The 17,841-nt window shown below is 44.5% G+C and overlaps 2 protein-coding genes across 2 annotated transcripts; both read left to right on the top strand.

The window, feature by feature from the left end:
- Nucleotides 1–157: 157 nt before the first annotated feature.
- On the top strand, nt 158–3,948 carry LOC6734309. Its single transcript, XM_016182158.3, has 2 exons — nt 158–2,975; nt 3,051–3,948. Exons 1-2 carry the CDS (start codon nt 279–281, stop codon nt 3,645–3,647), a joined length of 3,294 nt encoding a protein of 1,097 aa, XP_016027362.1. The 5' UTR covers nt 158–278; the 3' UTR covers nt 3,648–3,948.
- Nucleotides 3,949–15,577: 11,629 nt separating this feature from the next.
- Nucleotides 15,578–17,411, top strand: LOC6734308 (gamma-butyrobetaine dioxygenase). The gene is made up of 2 exons (XM_002081300.4): nt 15,578–16,521; nt 16,852–17,411. The coding sequence occupies exons 1-2, from the start codon at nt 15,629–15,631 to the stop codon at nt 17,186–17,188; spliced, it is 1,230 nt and encodes a 409-aa protein (XP_002081336.1). The 5' UTR covers nt 15,578–15,628; the 3' UTR covers nt 17,189–17,411.
- Nucleotides 17,412–17,841: the final 430 nt, after the last annotated feature.

Below are 17,841 nucleotides of genomic sequence, written 5' to 3'. Positions count from 1 at the left end.
AAATTTTTAAATACAGAGTAAGAGGGTCGTATAAAGATTTGGCTATCTTTGGCACATGATCTTATATTCCTCAAGACTTTCTCCTTCATATAGTCTACCAATTTACATTCAATTTATAATAAAATATTTGCCAATGAGTAAGTTTAAGTTTTAATAGAGTCAGCTTTTAAATTTTTTATGACATTTCATGACACTTAAAACTGTTTAAAAATCTAGTTAATGGGTATTCTTTGTATACACAATTCAGAGGATAAGGGATCAAATTCGATCAGTACGCGATGCAAGTGCCACTGCTCCACCGGAGCACCCAGATGGTGCTGCTGAAGAAGCAGATCCGGCGGAAGGCGAAGGAGTTGCGTCTGCGAAAGCGTGACGCCCACCGCCGCCTTCAGGTGATGCGAAGGATCCGTGACCATCTGCTCCACAGGATGCGGAACTCCATAGATCACCGGCAGCGGGATGCGGAGCAGAAGAAGAGGGAGCAGACACGGAGGGCGGTGGGCGGTATGCTTTCCATGTACAAGCACTGGCTGCTCAGCTGGTCAAAGGCTTTGAGGCTACAAAGTCAGCTAATTCGCCACCAGGAGCATGTGAAAGTTGGACTGCGTCGCAAACTTCGACACTTGAGGAGGCAGCTAAAGAAAGTCCGGAATCCACAGAACTTGGTAGACAAGTGCTTCGATCGACTGTTCAAGGCGGTTAGGAAGTGGCAAAAGAGACCGGATTACTACGAACATGTCAAGGATCAGGACAAGATCTGGGAGGCAGAGGCACAGGAGGTTCGAAACTATTTATCGGAGGTTCGGGGAAGGCGACCCCGAAAGCTAAGACGTGGTAGGGCTAAAAAGGATATCGAAATCGAGAACTTTGCTAAATTTTGGAAAACTGAAGTGTTACACACAAACGCTTTGCTCAATAAACAAATGGCCATGGCAGGAAGAAAACAAGGAGACTTGCAGATAGATACATCACATTATAAAACTAGGAAATCAAAGAAAAAGGGAAAAGAAAGATATTTCACCTTAGATGAACTGGTTATTCGGAAAAAAATGAAAAGAATTAGGAAGGGCATTCGAAAGCCAAAGAAACAAGATCCATTAAAGCCATCTTTAGAGGAATTGAAAATGTTGATAAGGGAACTAATAAGCTTCAATTGGAAAAAGAAAGTTATTAAAATCCCGAAATTAAAAAGAAAAACTAACAAAAGCCCCAAATTTGATTTTGGCAAAATCCCAAGCATCTCCGATGTTTCTAACATAATCCAAAAAGTACGAATTAAAAAAAATTTGAAAAGCGGCCGAGGTTCCAGAAGTGTTCCAGATCCGAAAATCATTAAATCTAAGGTAACAAAGCCTAAACTTCGAAAGCGTAAAATGCACTATGTGGATAGGGTAATTAAAGACGAATTAAATGCACTTTTAGAGACAAAGGCAAAGAAAAGGGGCTATAATCGTGGAAAAACTAACGAAGCGGAAACTTTACAACAGAGAAAGGAAAAAAAAGAGTTGGAAAAGCAAGAAAATATACTCGAAACATTATATAATGATATACCCCTATATATGAGGCGTGATATCGAGCGAAGAAATAGGAAAAAGCTGCGTGACAAACTTCAAGCTTCTAGTTCGAGTAGTTCGATTGCGTCCGAAGAGATTTTCATCACATCCGAAAAAGTGCCCACTAAGTCGGATAAGTACAAAAAGCTTTCTAGTACGAGCAGCGGATACGTAAACAAGGATCGACACGCATTATCTGCCGAGAGGAGTGGCTCTCATGTGTTGTTCAAAAGGGATAGCGTTGCGTCCCTCAGTGAATCACTGAACAAGTTAGTTTTGGCCGGCAATCGAAACCGAAAATTTACCCGTAAATCTATTCGCCTGCCACTCATAATACCCAAGAAGATCCGTGTTGCTCCTCCAAAAGGTCAAGAGGAAAGTCACTACCAGTCTTTGAAGAAGGATATCATGTACCTTCATAGCAACAGCCACCATATGGGTAGGACTACAGCCAGCGAATCAGCTCTGCACAGAGGAAACCAATCGAACAGGTATCCTCCAAGAAGGGCTTCCGATACCCAACTTGGTATTTATCCAAGTAAATCCCAAAGCCAAGTTTTTGGTCACCTATATTCGAAATCGCCCTCCAGCAATAAGTTTATATATGATCCGCTGCCAGATGATATTGAGAAACTCCTTGCACCTGTGCGAGATCGCCAAGACAAAACGGAAAATGCCCCGAAAACCAACGTCAAAGATTTCGATACTGAAAGGTTTCATTTGAAAGATCTACGCTCAGATGCAAAATTCAAACACGTGCAGTTCCTCCTTAAGGACGTCATAGAAAGAAACGAAGTTATCGATTATATTGCCGATGTCAATGGACTTATGCAGGAAGTAGCCAACCATGAAATGTGGTCCAAGCTTCAGAGTCTCTACAACGAACTAAAAGAATCGGGACTTACTTTAGCGCAAATTAAGGAAAGTCTGGCCAAAAAGTACTTGGAGTATCTTAACGAAATAGTGATCGAGAGGAACTATGCACGAATAGAACCGCCGCGGGACAAGAGGCTTAATGTTTTGAACACCGAATCTGTGAATGCTAAACAGAAGAAAGAGGTGGAAAAGTTTATGGATCGGAACTGGTGGTCTAGGAAGCGGATGAGCACACGCGTTATTCCCTTTGGCATGCGGGGAGTCAGGACGAGCAAAAGTGACCCACCTCACAGCTCAAGACAGTCGCAGGAAATCAAGATGGACGGCGGACTGTACAATAAACTCCTCGAGCAGGAGCTCAATGCAGAGCAATTGGAGCGCGAGGAGCGCAGGAGAACACGTTTTAGCAGCACCCCTGGATCAGCTATAAGCTTCGCCAACAGCTTGGATCTGTCCAACGAGGAGCAGGAAATGCGGGACTTCGAGTGGCGCTACTCGCTACACAACATCAGGAGCATGATGAACCAGCACCAGCTGATGTTCCAGGTGGGTAAACTATACTCAACGACCAAAAATTTATAAAATAACATCTTCGAAATACATTGATCTTCTTTCTTTCAGGCTTTGGATCGCAAATCGCGAGTGGAGCAGATGGTGCACAAGAAGATCAAGGGAGAGATCGAAGAATTGTATACCTCCGCACAATTTAAGCGTCCTAAAAAGCATTCTACCCGTTTTACGGCGAGGAAGAGGAGCAAAAACCTTAGGCCCATTGAGGAACTTTACTACTCACCCCGGAAAACTTGTCGCCTGCAGAAGATCTCCTGTTCCGCAGAGTGTTTGGCATGCGTGGGCCAAGTTGAGAAAATCGGAGATTCGATGGTCCTGGACAAGTGTCCTCGGTGTGGAGTAAAGGTGCCTGTGCCCGCGCCCACTACCTCGTTCTCCATGTCGTCCTCATCCAGCTGCGAGATCTTGTCCAGCGGATCCATAGAGGCCTGTGCCAAGAACAAACTGCTAATCAACACGCTCGAGGACCTTTGCGCACGCTGTGGCTATGTCCATAAGAAGGGGCATCTTTGCTCACGGTTACCCATGAATGAGCGGAAGACCAAGCTGCTAAAGCGGATTAAGGACAGCGTACCTACTGCCCCCGAGTGCCCGTCATTCTGCTGCCCACGAGGGATTCTTAAGAACACCAGAAGTTTTGATCCTTAGCAGGGGCGGTTAGGAGTGCTGAGTACTTTGAAGCCACCAAAGTGGCAACTAAACTCCGGATATGCACGGATATGAGCACCACCAAATCAGCCGGCTGAGGCGAATGAAACATTTGGTTTAAGTGCTAAATAAATTCAAGTAATGAGTTTGCCTCTGTCTGTGGGTGTGGCTGTGTTGTTAAATGCTTTGCCAAGTTTCATAAAATATGCAAGGACTTTTGCACACACACACACACTCACACACACATTACACACCAACAAACAGGGCCAAGCTCATGCGATGCACTCACGTAGAGAGAAAATGTCTGCGGGCTTTTAATACACTTGCAGGATGCTCCTTCTCCTGGTCGTGTTCCTTATCCCCTTGCTGCTCCACCCACTGCTCCACCCGATGCTCCTCCCACGGCTCCTCGCTCGTGCAACGAAATTTCATCTTGCCTCCTTTTTTTTTCGGCCAAGTTTTTAAGTCGAGCCATTGCTGTAATGGAATTTTATTGCATACTCGCACACTCGCATTCTGTTTGCGCAAGCGAAACATGTTTCAGACATTTTCATAAATGAAAACGCTTAACTACACAGCCGCCGATTGGCCGAAGATCAGGCAGGCTCTCAAGGAATTTTCCAGCAACAGATCCTATATTTCAAAATTGTTGCAATTAAAAGGAAACATGTAGCTTTTGTCATCAAGTAAAGCAAATAATTCTGCTTATAATGTTATTGGTTCTACAGAAAAGATATGCTCACTTAAATTAGTACATTTGATGTATTTTTATACCAGATCAGTGGTTTTTACTTACTGATTTATAAAGCTTGTAAGACTGCATTTGGAAATCCTGATATTTGATAGTTTCACTTATTAATCTAGTTCTGGCTCTTATATTTTTGCTTATTTTTCTTTTTTCATTAAAAAATTCCTGTGACCGAATAAATTTCTTCAAGTAACTTAACCCGTGTGGAGACATCGCTTTAAGCCATAATTAAAGCACTTGGTGACCGGCAATCGACCGACTGTCGAACGCAAGGCAATAACATTTCTGCGAAATTGATGCCCGGCGATCAATCATTTCCCAGCCTACGGAGACCAGCACAGGATACCGGCCACTTGGCAGCCTCCTCCATCTCCTGCTTATGCTGCTGGTCCTGATTCCGCTCTCCGTCTCAGTTTCGAATTCCAGTCCACATCCTCATCCACATTCCCATCCTACTCAGCAGATTGCTGGAGTGGGAAGTTGGCGTAAGCTGAGACGTTTTCATTTGCATTTTTCGTACAAATCGCCGCGAGGGTTGGGGCCATAAGCAAACTGCCAAAACCGAATTCCTTTCGAGTGTCCGCACAGTGCCCGTGGTCCTGCCCAGGACCTCCAACCGCCGCCGATTGGCGATGACTGCTGTAACATTATCTTGTTTGCTCATGACACGCGACGCGGACCCAGAAAGTCCCTTCATGTCGAATCGTTTCCGGCCGTTTGCTGCCCGCTATTGTCGACTTTGGCACACGAAAGAAAAATGTTTAAATATTTTAGGGAGCATATAATTTATATTATTTTTAAGTGGCAAAAATTTCACGAAGTTGTATAAACTATTGCAAAGCAATTGATTATCAACAAAAAAAGGTATATTTTTGTTAGTTTTTAATTGGTTTATATACTTTTTTCATGATTTAATATCTTCTCGATTATCCAAGGCTAACCTCACTTTTTTCTAGTGTCCTTCAGCCGCGAGTTGCGTTGCAGGACTTGTGATTTGCGACATCCTTTTGTCATTTTTCTGCGGGTCCCTGTCGCTGTCCTTTGTGACTTGATTCCGATGGCTTGTCAAAACAGGCGAACAGGCGAAATGAAGCGTGCAATTGTCCGCAATTCGCAACTTAAACGGCCATTGTGTGAACGCTTTCTCATGGCTGTGATTGCGTTTTATTAGCTGTCAAATTTTAATTAATTCGCAACATCTTGGCCGTGGCATTATGCATTCATTTTGCCCACAAATGGGCACAAGAAAAGGCCAAATCCGGACTGCAAACGGCCGGGACAATGCCAAAGTGGGCACACAGTAATTATTGGACTCAGGTGTGGGCAGGACATGGAATATAAGTAGCCATAAAGGAGCAGCAAATTGGACTGCTTAAGGGAGAAAGATTGGAGCGGCTGGCAAACAGAAAAAGTGCCCACAAAGAGGAAAGCCATAAGATAAATGGGCTAACTTAAATTAGACTGGCTGCCAGCCGAGAATTGCTAAATGGGGATGTTCCACCTCGAGTCGCTTGCTTTTCAAATGCAAACCAGGTCCAGGTGAGGTCCATTGTTGGAGTGTCATTCTGGACGTAATTTGGAACATATATTATGGGATAAACGGGTAAGTTCTTTTAAAAAGAATAACATGCCTATTAGGTTTCATAAAAGTGTAAGGTGTTAGCTTAAGCCAAGGATATATATAAGAACTAAAGATCTGTCATTCAATCTACCATCTACTTGATTAAATCTTTAACTTTATCAACTAATTCTAATTAACATCCTGATATGCAAAATCTTAAAGTGGAGTGGTATGAATTTCAGACCTATTTGCAACTTGGAACACTCCTCCTTCAAAGGACAATGCCAAGTCTAAACTGTGTATAAGAAATACTTACGATAACTGCAATTTGCACTTAACCCTTGCCCTCAGCCGCCAGTTTGCTTGGATGCGGATCTGTGCCTGTTCCCGTTTCGGTGGCTACATACATACATACATCCGAGGCATGTTCACTTGGACAATTAAAGGAGCAGCCCACACACTCACCCAGTTGGCCCACCTAACTGACTCCAGCTAACCACTCCAGCCACTTGAAAAGTTGGCCGCAAAGTGCGAATGCATAATTAATTCCAATTATGAGTTTACCCAACAACATTGGCAACATTGGCACTCCGCCCGCCTTCTCGAGACGAGACAAGATGCGTTGCGGGCACGGGTGGAAGGATTTGGGGGACAAGGACTTATCAGCGCATCGACAGGATGGCAACCCAGCAACCCAGCCGCCCAGGACACCCATGAACTTTGATGCCGGCGAGTGTCAACCCGTGTGGTGGTGTTGCTGCTGCGGGCTCCTTGTTACTGCTTCTGCTGCTCCTGCTGCTTGTTGCATAGTTCGAGTGAGCCAAGTGCTTGGCATGTTTAAACACATGCTCAAGTGGCATTTAGACAGTTATCCGCTCGGGCTGCTATCTGGCAGACAATTGATGTGCCTGCGATAGGCACCAACTTTTGCCTCAATTACAAAATGCTAAAAATTGCAATATCAATAACATTTTATGTCCTTGGTGGGATGGGGGGGTGGTGATCTGGTGCTGGGCTGGCTGGTCCTGGCGGGAGTCCTGAAGGTTTAAGGGTAACCACAAGTGCTGCGTCTAAGTATGGCTGCCAGCCTTCAAAGCCGCCTTCACTATTAACGGAAATGCATTCTGGTTTTCCTTGTTTGGAGAGCATTGTGTCGCGTCTGCCGGGCTCAAGTGTTTTAATGGATTTTCCCAAGGAACATGCAAGCGTTGCAAACCTTCCCTTTCCGCTACAAAGTTGAATTTGCCCCCCATCCCCTTTGATATCGCAAATCTGCCCTCTTCATGCGAGAAATGTCAAGTTTTTGGGCTCATGTTGTTACCGGTGACATCTCTGCACATGCATCAATCATTCGAAGCCCGCAGCAGCATTACTACTACCAATCACAAGGAAGTTCAGTTCATAAAAGATAATAACCCGGCTTAGCCGCATGCCACTCAGGAACTTAATGCCGGGTCGCAGCTGTACGGCTGTGTGGCAGGGAGTCCAAGGAAAGCCTATAAATTTACAGATTATTTGCATATTGCGTCTGCTCCAGGGGCACGTTTTCGCTTTTTTCTTCCCTATTTTGTATAATTTTCAGAACAAAGCGCGGCAAATTCAATTTTGTTCGCGACGCAAACTAATGTAAATCAAGGCACATTAAACGCATAATGCAAACAATCATAAATCTGACTAGAATGTGCGCTGGATATTCGGATCCACTCGCTTTTTAGGATTCACTGGATTGGTTTTTGGGCTATGGTCATATCCATTACGGTTAATCTGCCACACCTTGAATGTTATCACCAAACTGAGAATATAAAACGAATATTCGTTTAGCTTGCACCTGCGTCCTGGGACTAAATGTGGTAACAATCATTTCACTTTTATGGTGCAATGACATAATAACTTAAGCTTTATCTTATGCATAGCAAATTTTAGTTTATTTTAATAGGTGCATATTTAGTTTAGTAGTTCACATGTTCCTCAACATAAATTGCAGAGTCAATCTATTCATGTTCGTCTGTCCGTTTATCTGGTTGTCCATCCGTATGGTCGTCGTGATATCAGGAACTACATGTAAAAAAACGAAATAGTTGGGACTCAGATATATAAAAGATGTTATAAATATTCCCAAACGTATTTTAAAACATTTAATTTTGGACAATACTTCAGTATTGTGTCATGAAATTAGCTGGATTGATTGAAGACATTATTTTGTACGGCACAATCGACAGTTCGCTGAACGATTTGTTCTGCTTTGTCATTTTTTAAAATCGTTTTAAACTCAATTGACTAAATGCATTACGCATTTGCTGATGAGTTGATTGAACCACCACTCAAATGTCAATCGATGTCCACGCCGCTGCTGCAGTGCATCAAACTGGCAATCAATGCAGGATGCCCAGCATTTTAATTTATTCTTTACTCCTCCCGTTCAGTTCACTAGCTCATCCTTTAAACATTTTTAATGAAATCTTCCCCTTGGAGGACTGCTGACAGGCCATGCTAATCCCGAGTACGTTCGCTGCAGTTGATAAATGAGTCATTTGCTTAGTAATTTAAGCGTTTGTTCAATAAGAGCGGAATGGCCAAAATAGTGGAAGGGTCAGCTTCAAGATTTGTGTAACCAAATACTCATTACATAAGTTGGCAAGCGGGAAGAAGAAGAGGAGTAAGGCAGGCAAACACAGGACTGATGAAAACTCCCCAGAAATATGCTGATGTGGGGTATTCTTTTGGGGCGTGCACAGTATGTATGTGCTAGTTAAGCCAAAAGCAAATATTGACAGGCAAAGTCAAATGCAGGGGCGTCCAGGCGGAGGGGGTCTTGATGGCATTTAAAGTAATCGAGTGTTAAAAACGGCAAACGCAGCCAAACAAACTCAAACAAAACCAAAGGCACTGGGTACCAACCAACCACCACCCACCCAGTAAATATTTAGTTGCTCATAAATTACGGGTATATGTTTTCAGGCGGGATGGAAATCACAACCGATTCGGAGGCTTTAATGCCTCATTAAAATATGCACGGTGGCAATAAAATTCAAGCTGACGCCGCGGGCAAAGTGGCAAAGCGATCTGCGATCTCCAGGACTCCATAAAAATCGACATAGGCAGCTTGACAAAGTTTTCACATAAAATAAATTGCTGGCAAATAATAGTCAGGAAACCCGTTAACGTCGATGACGATGGCTGCCTGCCATTTTTGGCCCCACGGCAATTGATATAGGAGGTCGGCCTCGAAGGGGTTAAGTGCTAAGGATATGGGGTTGGGTGAGGGTGGGGGTAAGGGTTTCCAGCCATCAACTTGTTGTTTATTAAATTACAAATAAATAATGAGACTGATGGAAGCCGCTGCCTGCTGGCTGATGCCTGCTGCCTGGAGTTATTAAAAACTTTACAGAAACAATTAACACAGTCGCTTGTGGGTGGAAAGGGGGGAAGGGGCTGGGGCGGTATGGATGTACAACAGCGCAGGATAAGAGGCTTTTGCTTCCTGTCAGGCTCTTTAAGCCGAATGACAAATTGAAATCCTGTATTTCACTTTAAGCCGAATGCCATCCCCCACCGTAACCGGAGCATTAACCAAAGTTGCAGCCGCAACAATAACCGGAGTACCATCGTCCCACGTCCTCCGTCCCTCGTCCTGGCTGCGGGGAATTGGAATTGCAGCCGCAAATAAATTTGTGCCCGGCAAAATATATGGCAAAAATATAAAGAATTGCATGTGCATAAAAGTAAAGCCATGCCGCCGTAGCAGGAACAATGCCAAAAGCAACAGCGACCAGCTCGCTGCTGCTGCCCCCCATTTTTTTTTTTTTCATTACAACAGTCCTGGCACCAGGATACTGCTAGGATACTGCCAGGATACCAGGTTGGCGGGCTGCGAATGGGTTCGGTTTCTGGTTGGCCAGAGCTGAGCTGGAAAGGAATGGCTCGGAATGGCCCGGAATGGCATGGAATGGTTCGGAATGGCTTGGCTGCGTTGGTGGGCGTGAGTGCCAGGATGCAGATACACTCCCGCCATTGTTTGCAGGCGCGCGCTCTGATTAGAGAGCAAAAAATAACAGGCGGCATGCTGCAGTTCCCCATGTTTTGTTTTGCGCTATCAAAAGAAGCGAGTATCTTTAAACACTGCAAATTGAAATAACTCTTTCGGTTCACTCGGTGGCGAATGGATGTGGTGGGGTGGGATGGTAAATCGACCCATCGAGTGGGGGCTTTCTCGCGAAATTCTATACACACCGCTGGGCGAGAATCAATCAATTAAATGAAGAATGAAAATCAAAAAGCAAATATGCTTTCACAGTATTTTGAGCAACGAGTTCACTGTGTGAGTACAGTCTATCAATTAGTATGGAGAAATATGATTAGAATAAAAAACTTATTCTAATTTGCATAAATAACTAAAATATTCCTGTAGTTTTGATTTCTTAAAGTTTCTTGTTTCTTGTGGTCTACCATCTGGCTGGCCGTTAACCAACTGCAGCTGTCAACGGCTTTCAAATGCTACCGCCCAGTCCTGTCCGATCTGCCCTCTCTTTCTGGCCGTCTCGGACGCTCTCTTTTCCTCCTTGCGGCGCCACCAAACTGCCAGTCATCCGAGCGTGCGTTTTGTGCTCTAACCAAAGCGCTCAGTGTTAGTCTTTGATTTGTCACACCAAAGCGAGCTTTTCATGGCGTCCTGTCACAGTTCTTTTTTTCCCTATCTGCCAGGACATTCAGTACAGAGGGAGACGGGGCGGAGAAAGAGAGAGAGAGAGGGAAGTTGGTCGGCTGGGAAACGGGCGGCTCCGTTGCGCCTGTTTTACGTCCAGTTTTAGCCCTTGGCTGATTTTTGATGAAAAGTTTTCAGTTTCACATTATTCATGCATCCACCGCCTTGCCCCACCCATTGGTTTTTTACACTTTTTGCGGTTGAATGGAGCCTGCAATTTTTTCTATGCTCCCCTTATTTTTTCACCCAAAAAATTGTGTTGTCATTGTGTTGTTGGGGGTATTTTAATTTTGCGCAAATGGAAAATAATAATCAAGGCAAAATAATAAAATGGACGCAGGCGAGAAAGGTGCAGGAAATCGGAAAATGGGTTTGAGGATTGACAGGACGACCCCGCATGTCAGCAAAGTGGGGTCTCTTTACGCACACACACACTCATGGGCACACACTCACATGAGGGCAGACTTGTATGACAGGCTTTTTATGCCTAAGTATCTTAAGTTGTCAACTCGAAAAGGCAAAAGAAATCCTTTAATTTGCAGTAAAATGCAAAACGCAGCGCCACTTTGTCACAAGGGGTGAAACATCTGCACTGGTGTGGGTACGGGGTGGTGCGTGTGTGTGTGTATGAGGAGGGGTGTGCATCTGTGTGCCAAGGAAGGCAACAAGTCAGCTTCTTCTGGCGGCGCAGGGAGCGTACGTTGGACTTTGCCACTTGGCATGCGAGCGCAGGCGAATGGCGCCTCAAGGTATGCAGTAAATTAAAATGCAGTGACAGTGGCGGGCCATGGCCCAAAAAGGGGGGTTTGCTGGGGGTTTCAATGGGGAGGGGGGGAGGTGGTGGTTGCTCCGCAAGGAGGTGGCAGGGAATGACATGCTTCTCCGCTCGCATGAGGGTTGCACTCTCCTTTGCACTTTTCACATTAAAAACTTTTACCCGCAAGCTAGCCCACACACACACACACAAGACTTACTTTTTAAAAGCACTGCAAAAAATCAATTGCTAATATGCACATATTTGCACATATTTAAAAGAGTGTACTAATATTTAATCTTCTGGTTCTATCAATGTTTCATGTACAAGAACAAAAGATACCATAACAAGCCTTTGAAATTAAGAGAGACCTCGTTTCAAAACTTGTATTTTTCTCAGTGCATATGTGCTTTCAGTAAAAGGACAACGTTCCGAACTTCAGTTTTGACAACACACTTCCACACACAACCTAACAATTATGATGCATTGAGGCATGAACGTGCCTCAGACTCTGATTTAGCCAGGATGGCTAACACACTTCCAGAATATAGCTAACTCCAGCTGGCTAGAACTGCAGTGGCACACCTCGCTGGGGCTATTTGCATATGAATAGCAAGCAGGTGGAATGGCATACATATCGGGGCGGCCAACGCTTATGGCCACGTTAATGGCAAACTAAACTGCAAACTTTGCTTTTGCACCGACGCACGCATACGTAATAAAAGGTGTAAATGAGCAAAAGAACCGGCTGCCATGCGGCAGGTGAGAAAGCGGGTGGCATGTATGTAAGTGGGTGGGATGTGGGCTGAAAGTCAGCCAGGTGAACAGGCAGCCAGACATGGACTTACGCCTTGGCCCATTATAAGGGCCACTTGCTGCCGACTAAGAAGACAGCTTTGTGTTTATTTCACCTGCACATTGGTTGCCACAGCTCATTGCTTTGGAATTAAATTAATTCAAATTAATTAAATTAAAATTAAATTAATTAAAAGTTTAATTCGATTTAATAATGAACGGGGTGAACAGGAAATCATCAGTTGTTATGGCCACATATTTTACAAATTATTTTATTATTTTATTAAGTTGTTTTGCTAAATTTTAGATAATTGTATAATACTTAATGCACTAAAAGTTCTCAGAATATATTTAGTTAATACAACTTCTTCTACTTGTAACTAACTACCATCCACTCACTGTGCCGTGTGTGTATTAAACTAAATTTAGCGTCACTTTGAATTACGGCACTGGCGGTGACGATGACTTGGTAGCCTTGGCAGCCGGGCCATTACAATGCAGGAGCCGGAATAGTCATGGGCTGGGAGTTTCGTGGGCAGGACGAAAAGAGTCCTGGCACAAGGACATCATGTTTGCAAATTTATGTAGTTGTAAGTTGTGCCAAAGGAAATGCCATAAAAATGGGAAACAGAATTGTGCGGGCAGCGAACAAACCGGACGGACAAACGTACGGACGGACGGACGGACGGACAGACAGACGGACGGATGGATGGCTGGCTTGACAAGCTCGGACGCGTTTAAAGTGCAATTAGCGCACGTAATTGTAATCGGGTTGGCCAGGTGGCACCACCTGCCACATCCCATCCACTTCCGGAAGGCGGTGACTCCGGCTTACGGCTGCACCTTGCCTCTGCCAGCATTCTTTTTTTTGTTGCTATTTCGTTTGGGGCTGCCTTTTTTAAAGGCAACCAGGGAGCTGTAAATAAATTTGGCACTTAATCATATTTACGGATTTCGTGGGCACATTTATTTATGTGTCCCACAGTGGCCGCAGCTACTTACTGCACTTTGCCAGCCAGCACAGGGATTTTTTCCGAGGATTTCTTCAGCCGGATGGAAATACAATACGCCCAAGACCAATTTGGGGACCGTTCTCAAGAGTAGTCGGGCCTGGGCTTTCTGCCTAATTATGCGTTCCGCTGGCATTGTCACGGATAGCCGAAAATCCGAAATCCGAAATCCTCGCCGCCCACGAGGCTAATTAGGCCCAAAGCGTTGGCCATTGTGCCAAACCGTTAGACGGGCATTGTTAACTCGAATGCAAACCACTCGACTCGGCTCTACTCATCATCCGCCACGGGGTTCACTCACCTGTTCACATCCGCTTTTTCTGGCTTTATGAATATTTCAGGCATTTAAAACGTAAGCCTTGGAACTGATTTATTTGCAATTTGATGGCCGGCGAAATAAATAAACCAATTTCGGTTTTGGGCCATGTTTCGTTGGATATGTTGCGGTCGCTGCGGGTTTTGTTTAATTTTCGTAAGTGTTGTACTCAATGTTTTTGCATAATTTGCGGTATGTTTTGATCGGTTGCGTAGTAAACCGATAACATGGATTTGCCTGTTTTGAAATGTTATTAAAAAATAACAAATAAAAACACTCTTATTCAGATCGCTGCTTTTCAAAATAAACACTTTGAGTGAATCTGAGAAATTCATTACTCTGTCTCAGCGCTCATTTCATCGATATTTGTCACTATTGTTGTGCTTGATTATTGTTAAGTGCAGGTGGGTTTGGCGAAATGGGGCTCTGCCCGAATGGGGAAAAACTGTCACTTGAATGCATTTTCATTACACCTCATTACATTTCACTTGCATCTGCAATTGTGTCATGTCGCCGGCTTTCGCTGCCGCTGCCTTCGAGCCTATGAATACGTGAATACTCGGAATGAAAACTGCCGAGCGAATGGATTCGTTAGCTGAATGGGCTGTGAGTGTTTTTAATTGAAAACAATAAAGTTCTGCTGGGGGAAACTGGGACTCCTTCCAAACAATGCATGAAATGTAGAAACAGCATGGTGCTGCATACCGCATTTCTAATGCTCTTTAAGTTTCTTAAAATCTGCTGTAGGACTAGTACTAAAAAATATAGATATGTTACAATACCTTTTTATAGATACAATAGTATCTCAAGCTATAGCTTCTCATAACTTGTTGGCAATGTATGTGCGATACCATATAACCCAGCTTACATTTAAGATACTCTTACTCGCTGAGAAGAATCTCAACTAAAAGCTGAGCATTCGATGGATTGTTCGACTCGCATTCTTTGTTTGGGGGCGTAAAAGGATTCGCATGGCAATGCAAATGGAAGTGGAAATGGCGGTGATAGAGCCGCCGTAGATGGATAGATACGAGTCGTATTCGCGCCAGACAATACTCGAATACAAAATGCGAATGCGAAAGTGATAATTAAAAATCGCGCCATATATACTGGTTACCAGATATGCTTGTTGCTGGCCGATTCTGTGCCCGTTGTTTTCCCCGGCATGAAATGGTTATTGTTTATGATTTTCCAACGCTGTCGAGCAGGATGTTCGCATTGCAATCACCCCACTGGTTTGAGTGAAACAATCGACGTGGGTGTGGCATGTGAGCATGTGAATGAAGTGATCAATGCGCCTAACAATGATTGACGTCACTTCCCGCGACCAGGGGCGTCGTGGCATGGGGGAGGCGCCATGAAAGGGCTGTCGAAGATGGCGCTTTTCCACAGCCACGCCCCCTTCCCAGCTCGACTGCAGCTGGCAAACAATTATGCAAAATCGCTGGCGTTAGCAGTTTTATGCAGAAATTAATTTTGCATTTTTAATTTTACAGCTCCAGTGGCGGGGGCTTAAAGCGAGGGGAGAATCCATCGCCCAGCTAAAAACAAGAAAAAAACGCTGCGACAGCAATCTGCACTGCTCACAAAGGATTGATAAGGGATAGATGGTCGTACACTAGTCGTACACTGGAAGAAAAAGCAGGCAGTTCCTAGATGATATCTATATTTATCCAATATGCTAAAAATATCGAACTACTAACATAAAATGTTATTATTATTTTGTAAAATGGATTTAGTTCTTTATAAAAACATTTAATATTTATAAATTATGCCATTTACAGGATAAACTAATTATATAAATGAAAAATTGGATCAGGTGCTAAGATGGTATAAATATGAATATATGATTACGCAAGACTTCTTGCCATTAGTATTTTTCTCAGCTAATTCTTAGAGAAATGTAAACTTATAAAAGGCTAGTTATGAAACGGCTGGAATCAATTTTTTAAGTGTAGCTCAAGATGTAAACATCACGCGATATTTAATCTGGTCCATCAAATGGCCACGTACCCCCGAGCGTGGGCTTTTTACTCCGCGCCCAACTCAGGCAAATCATTCCGCAATCGGAAGACATAGTGGTAGGTTGCTCAACATGTTCCAAGCTGACCGCCGAGATTTGTCCAGCCAACCGCCCAAGTTGGCTCCGCCAAAGGAGCAGGATCAGTCGCGCCTGGTTCAAGTTCCGGATCCTGATCACCGGGACATGCAGTTCCCAGACATCTGGCTGCGTGATAATTGCCGCTGCGAGGAGTGCTATCTGCCACAGACACTGAGTAGGTTGCCCCAGCTGTGGAACCATCTGGACACAAGTGTGCGGGTCCTGCGGCAGAGCGTGGACGTGGACCAGAAGGTCCTGTGTATAGAGTGGTCCGATGGACATGTCTCCCAGTATCCGTTCAGTTGGCTGAGGGAGCGGGACTTCTCATCCGCGAACCGCCAGCGTTACCTGCGTGACTTTTACCGCCCGGAGCAAAAGTTGTGGAGCGGTCTGGACTTTGAGCAAATCCGTCAGGTGTTTTACTACCAAGAACTGATCGATTGCGACTCGGCGTTGCAGCAATGGCTCCAACACCTGGCAGTTTACGGAGTGGCCTTGGTCAAGGAAGCACCCCTGGATATGGACGTCCTTCGGAGATTGTCCAACCGGGTGGGCTTCATGAGACGCACCACCTATGGAGAGGAATTCAGTGTTCGGGCTCAGCCTGGAGCCAGCAACTACGCCTACTTGGCCGCACCACTACCGCTCCACACGGATATGCCCTACTTTGAGTACCTGCCCGGAGTGACCATGCTGCACACCCTGGAACAGTCCGCTTCGCCCGGTGGAGTCAATCTGCTGGCCGATGCCTTCTATGTGGCGGAGGTAATGCGGGAACGCTATCCAGAGCAGTTCCGGGCTCTCTGCCAGACTCCCGTGGACTGGGCGGACATCGGAAGCGACGGCGATCTGCAGTTCCACAATATCTGGAAGGCACCGGTCATCAAGTGAGTAGATTTAGTTTGGGAGATTTATATTGAGGGAGTTCCTTTGATCGGTTTCTATAGGCGAATAGGTGCATTTAAAAATTTACAAAATGTTTAAAACTTACTTAGTTAAATTGCAAATTACTTTAAATACTTTAAGAAATGCTATTCCCGAGTTTTTATTTTTCAAGCATTTTCTGCACTTTTAAAATCTATTTTTCTCGCAACTTGAAATGTTTCTGTTATCTTGAAAAATAGTTCAAATGTTTTTAGGTGGAGGTAACCATTTGTTGAGGGGGGACATGCATAGCTGCCCCAGCAGAGCCTGGCTAACATTTCGATCTCTTGCAGCTTGGACGCGGAGGGCCGGTGTGTGCGCATCAACCACAGCATTCCGCAACGCGACAGCCACTTCAGCGTGCCGGTGGAGCAGGTGCGTCCGTGGTACGAGGCGATGGCCACCTTTGTGGGCCTGGCCCACGAGCACTCCTGCAGATTCAAGACCACGCCCGGCGACGTGCTCACGTTCGACAATTTGCGCCTGGTCCACGGACGTACCGGGTACGACGATACGGACCGAAATGTGCGCCACATCCTGGGCGCCTTCGTCGACTGGGACATTGTGTACTCGCGCCTGAGGGTCCTGCGGAATGCCAGTGCCACCTCCAGCCCACCTGATGCTCCTTAGATAGCAGGAGCAGCAGCCACATGTGCTTATTGCCACATTAATTAGCCATCTATCAATGCCAAAACGCTTTGATTGACATCGCAATGTGGTAGCAGTAGACGGAGTAGTATCATTAAGTTACTTTCGCATTTATTCTGCACGAGAAATTAAACCATTTATTGACATTTTGAATAAATACTATTTTAATGGTTTCTAAGCCTTTGACACACCTCAATGCTAATTGACATTATTTAATTGGGTTAAACGTGTGATTTAAAGCCTTTCGAAGAGGAAGAAGAAGTCACTCGAGAAGTTTACTAATCTGTTAAACGTGAACATCTGGCTGATAAGTAATTCTATTAGTCTCGCTACCCTGTTGGGAAAAGCAATGGGAATGTTAGACTACACGCAAAGTTTTGAAACAGTTAAAAGTTTTACGCATTCGATTTTTAATCTTATTCATAATATTCAATGGTAGTTTTCAATAATTCGAGTATGCTCAATTTCCATTAATATTATTATTGGGAAAATATTAAATTATTTTAAAATTAATAGGCAGCAATATAATCTACCTTAAATTACAGGGTATGCAGGCTAATCCGTGATTCAATACACAGCTGCTAGCCAAACAGGCCACTGGAAGTGAAAGTCCAGCACACGTCATTGTTTACGCC

Source organism: Drosophila simulans, chromosome 2R (genome assembly GCF_016746395.2).
Source record: "Drosophila simulans strain w501 chromosome 2R, Prin_Dsim_3.1, whole genome shotgun sequence".
Lineage (NCBI taxonomy): Eukaryota > Metazoa > Arthropoda > Insecta > Diptera > Drosophilidae > Drosophila > Drosophila simulans.
Note: the sequence above shows the minus strand (reverse complement) of the source record. Positions and strands in the feature narration are given on the sequence as shown.

Excerpts from the sequence above, each read along its gene's own strand:
- LOC6734309 (XM_016182158.3), top strand. The coding sequence starts at position 279 with ATGCAAGTGCCACTGCTCCACCGGAGCACCCAGATGGTGCTGCTGAAG. Across the intron at positions 2,976-3,050 it reads AGCACCAGCTGATGTTCCAG|GCTTTGGATCGCAAATCGCG; the intron begins GTGGGTAAACTA and ends TCTTTCTTTCAG.
- LOC6734308 (XM_002081300.4), top strand. The coding sequence starts at position 15,629 with ATGTTCCAAGCTGACCGCCGAGATTTGTCCAGCCAACCGCCCAAGTTG. Across the intron at positions 16,522-16,851 it reads TGGAAGGCACCGGTCATCAA|CTTGGACGCGGAGGGCCGGT; the intron begins GTGAGTAGATTT and ends GATCTCTTGCAG.